Source organism: Chelonia mydas, chromosome 14, assembly GCF_015237465.2.
Source record: "Chelonia mydas isolate rCheMyd1 chromosome 14, rCheMyd1.pri.v2, whole genome shotgun sequence".
Classification (NCBI taxonomy): domain Eukaryota; kingdom Metazoa; phylum Chordata; order Testudines; family Cheloniidae; genus Chelonia; species Chelonia mydas.
The window spans coordinates 33,832,664-33,837,459 of NC_051254.2; the positions used below are offsets into that span (position 1 = coordinate 33,832,664).

A 4,796-nucleotide genomic window follows, 5' to 3' on the forward strand; every position below is an offset into this window, starting at 1 on the left:
ATTTACCTTTTGTAAAACCACGTTTATTTTATCCAAATTACTGTTTACCTCTATGTCCTTAAGTACTTTCTCTTTCAAAATTTGTTCTAAGACCTTGCATACAATTGAGGCCAAATTAACAAATCTGTAGTTTCCTGGCTCACTTTTTTCCCCTTTTTTAAATATAGGCAGTATATTTGCAATTCTCCAATCCTAGGTTATGATCCCCAAGTTTACAGATTCATTAAATGCTTGCTGTTGGGCTTGCAATTTTATGTGCCAATTCCTTTAATATTCTTGGATGGAGATTATCCAGGGACCCCGATTTAGTCCCATTAAACTGTTTGAGTTGAGCTTCCACCTTGGACGTGGTAATTTCGACTTCCATATCCTCGTTCCCATTAGCCACCCTGCCACTACCCCAAGCTCTTCATTAGCCTCATTAAAAACTGAGGCAAGGTATTTGTTTAGGTGTTAGGCCATGCCTAGATTATCTTTTATCTCCACCCTCAGTGCTTAGTGGTCCCACTTCTTTCCTTCTTTTCTTCTTATTTATATGGCTATAGAACCTTTTACTGTTGGTTTTAATTTCCTTTGCAAGGTCCAACTCCCCTTGCCTTTTGGCATGTTCAGTTTATCCCAACACTTTCTGACCTCCATGAGGTAGCTTTCCTTGCTGAACCATCCCATCTTCCATTCCTTGCAGGCTTTCTGCTTTCTCTTAATCACCTGTTTGAGAAGCTTGCTCGTCTGGGCTGGTCTGCAACCCTTCCTTATGAATTTTTTCCTCTTGCTTCGGATGCTGGCTTCAGATAGCTCCTGCAACTTCTACCAAGTAATTCCAAGCCTCCTCCACATTAAGATCCTGAAGTTCTTCGTGCCAGTCCACTTCCCAAATAATTCCCTTAATTTTTTTAAGTTAGCCCTTTTGAAATGAAACACCCTAGTTGCAGATCGAGTTTTGTTTATCCTTCCATTTAGTTGAAACTCAGTTAGCTCATGATCACTCGAACCAAGGTTGTCCCCTACAACCAGTTCTTCTATGAGGTCCTCATTGCTCACCCATACCAAATCTCAAATGGCATCACCTCTTGTCTGTTCAGCAACTATTTGGTGAAGAAATCTGTCAGCAATCACATCCAGGAAAACCTGGGCACTACTATTATTAGTTTCAGAGTGGTAGCTGTGTTACTCTGTATCAGCAAAAACAATGAGGAGTCCCTGTGGCATCTTAGAGACTAACACAGTTATTTGGGCATAAGCTTTCATGGGCTAAAACCCACTTCATCAGACGCATGGAGTGAAAAAGACAGTAAGCAGAATATATATTCTAGCACATGAAAAGATAGGAGTTGCCTTACCAAGTCGGGGGTCAGTGCTAACAAGCCAATTCAATTAAGGTGGAAGTGGCCTATTCTCAACAGTTGACAAGAAGGGGTGAATACCAAGGGAAGGAAAATTACTGTTGTCATGCCAACAAGGCCAATGCAATCAAGGTGGCCCATTTCCAACAGTTGACAAGAACGTGTGAGTATCAGCAGAGGGAAAATTACTTTTTGTAGCACTTGTCCCCCAATCTATATGTAGGAAATCAAAGTCTCCCTTAATCACACAATTCACAGTAGTATTTGCTTCATTACAAACATTAACAAGAGGTCTCTATCCATATTGGATCCTGGTGGTCTGTAGCAGACTCCAAGATTATCCTGGGAGAACCTCCAGAAGCTTTCTTCCCCAAAGTGATTTTAGCTGAAACAGACTCTGTCTTATCGATTCCATCACTTCTAATTTCTTTACAGTTTACCTCATCATTAATATACAATGCTGCTCCACCACCTTTGCCTTTATTTCTGTCTTTCCTGAACAGCACATACCCATCAATACCTGTACTCCGGTCATGATTATTATTCTACCATGTTTCTGTTATCCCTATAATATCTGGTTTCACTTCCAGCACCAGTAGTTCTAATTAATCCATTTTGTTACCCAGGCTCCTTGCATTGGTGTACAAACATCTTATCTGTTGCTGCTTGGCTTCGCCCACATTCCTTGCCTGATCAGGTACCGTTACTCTTCTTCCAGTGTCACCTATCCTTCCAGTGTCCCTATCTTTCCTCTTAATGTCCATTCTATGACCCACTGTGGCTCCTTTCTCTATTGCTGTATCCTTTTTGACTTGATTTTCCACCCTCTCAATCTTAGAATCAGGCATGGAGATTACATGAGCATCTCCCCCAAGTTTCTAGTTTAAAGCTTTTTTAATCAATTGTGCCAGCCTCCATCCCCAAATGGTCCCTTTTGGTCTTAAATCTAAGAATCAATTAATGAAAAAAGTTGGGGTATGGGGCAGAAGAGGGGCAAGTTAACTGGGTGACAGCTCTTTGGGGTTTGTGGGGAATCTCTCTGAAGTGAAAAAGTTTCTCTGTTGTGAGAGAATATAAACCCAGCTCTCAGTTTGCAGTGGGAAGTCTTATGGGATCAAAAGATGGAAATCTATCTAATTTCATGGTCCAGCCAAATCTTTCGATGTTCATTACTTTTCACGATCACAGGATGCAGCTCATGGAGAAAGGAGGTGCGGAAAATCAAACAGATGTGACAGAATTCATCCTCTTGGGGTTTGGGGATCTCCCTGAACTGCAGATCTTTCTCTTTCTGGTTTTCCTAGTGATCTATATTGTGACCATGGCAGGGAACTTCCTCATCATTGCTCTAGTTGTGACTGATCAGCACCTTCACACCCCCATGTACTTCTTCCTGGGGAACTTGTCCTGCCTGGAGACCTGCTACACTTCTGCCTTCCTGCCCAGGATGCTGGCCAGTCTCCTGACTGGGGACAGAACCATTTCTGTGGGGGGCTGCAAGACACAGTTTTTTTTCTTTTGTTTTCTAGCAACTACAGAGTGTTATCTCCTGGCAGTGATGTCTTATGATCGATATTTAGCCATATGCAAACCACTGCACTATGGAACCTGTATGAATGGCAAGTTGTGCCTCCAGCTAGCAGCTGGGTGTTGGATAAGTGGATTTCTACCTTGTACAATCATGATCTGTTTTATGTCACAATTAATTTTCTGTGGCCCCAATGTAATGGACCATTTCTTTTGTGATCTCACCCCAATGCTAAAGCTCTCCTGCAGTGACACCAGCCAGATTATGCTGGTTCTTTACATATTTTCCTTCCCAGATGCAGTTTCCCCATTTCTATTAACCTTGACATCCTATGTTTGTATCGTTAGCACCATCCTGAGAATCCCTTCCACCACCGGGAGGCAAAAGGCCTTTTCCACTTGCTTCTCTCACCTCATCGTGGTAACACTTTTCTATGGGACCATAATGATTGTCTACACGCTACCGAAATCCAGCAACCTGAGAGCCCTGAACAAAGTGTTCTCTGTCTGCTACACAGTCCTGACTCCCCTGGCCAACCCCCTCATCTACAGCCTGAGAAACAGAGAGGTCAAGGAGGCCCTGAGAAAAGCTGTCAGGAAATGTCTGGCCCTCACACAGAAGTCAGACTAGTTGAATGAAATGAGGATCAATCAATCTGGTTTCTATTGTGAAAGAAGGAGGGTCTAAGTGGGCCCTGATACAGAAATGCAGTATACAAGAGATGTGTGTGCTTGTGCACACACACACACACACACACACACACACACACACACATATATAAATTTAAGAGTGATACAGATGGTTGGAATTTTGCAGGGGGAGGAGGGGAGAGAAGATTTTGACTTTTCATCAAAATAACTGAAACCTGAAAAATGAAAAAAAAAATTGCTTTTTGGCAACTGACATCTGAAAACCTTCAGATGGAAACTGTAAAAAATAAAAATAAAAAAAAAGTCATGCACTGTTGTTGTGGCTGTGTTGGTCCCAGAATATTACAAGCTGTGACCCTCTGTACCTCAAAATAGCACCCTGGACCCCCCTATTCACCACTGGGATAGGGGGATGCTGTGTTTGGTACAAAGTGTGCCTTGGGAGGGATCATTTGAGAAGTCTGGATCTGCTGAACATTAGTATCCTGTTGAATTGTGGGTACTATCGTTGTATGTGATGTTATGAAGTATTGCTAAATGTGTTACTGAAATATAGTGAGGTTGGGAGATGGCCACAGCTGGCCTTTCAGTAACAACAAAGGGGCACCCATCGCTGGCCAGACAGGCGTTGATGGCCCATCAAGAAGAATCCACTCTCCCAGAAACTCCTCAGAGGGCAGGTACACAATGGGTACTGCCCGATCCCACCTCACAGCAAGGATCTTTCTAGCACCTGGAGAGAAAGTATAAGGAGGGTCAATGACATCACCACTTGGCCTCTCTCCTCCACCATCTCAACACCCGGAAGATCGTCTGGAAGACAAAGACTTTGAACTGGGGAAGATTGGTCCCAGGCTGGGAAAGGATTCCAGCCTGTGTATAGAGAACTGTGAGCTGCCTGTAACATCTATTAGGGGAGAAACTGTTTGATTCAAATTTTGCTTCATTTGTAGAATTTAGACTGCAAATTTATTTGTATTTCTTATGTAACCAACTCTGATCTCTATGCCTGCTTCTTATAATCACTTAAAATCTATCTTTCTGTAGTTAATAAATCGGTTTTATAGTTTACCTAAAACAGTGTGTTTTTGGTTGAAATGCTTGGGGAATCTCAGCTCAGCTTCACAAGGGCCGTTGCACATCTACTTTCATTTGTTGGCATGGCCAACTAATTAATGTGCTTGCACTGTCCAAGGGAGTCTTGAGAAGTGTAAGACGGTATGTTTCTAGGGTGCAAGGCTGGGGTGATTGACTGGTGCCTCTCTCTGTATAATT

At 42.7% G+C, this 4,796-nt stretch overlaps 1 protein-coding gene across 1 annotated transcript; it reads left to right on the forward strand.

The window, feature by feature from the left end:
- Positions 1 to 2,356: 2,356 nt before the first annotated feature.
- On the forward strand, positions 2,357 to 4,356 carry LOC119567633 (olfactory receptor 10A7-like). Its single transcript, XM_037914371.2, has one exon. It carries the CDS (start codon positions 2,452 to 2,454, stop codon positions 3,499 to 3,501), a length of 1,050 nt encoding a protein of 349 aa, XP_037770299.2. The 5' UTR covers positions 2,357 to 2,451; the 3' UTR covers positions 3,502 to 4,356.
- Positions 4,357 to 4,796: the final 440 nt, after the last annotated feature.

Coding starts and splice junctions, on each gene's coding strand:
- LOC119567633 (XM_037914371.2), top strand. CDS start 2,452: ATGGGATCAAAAGATGGAAATCTATCTAATTTCATGGTCCAGCCAAAT.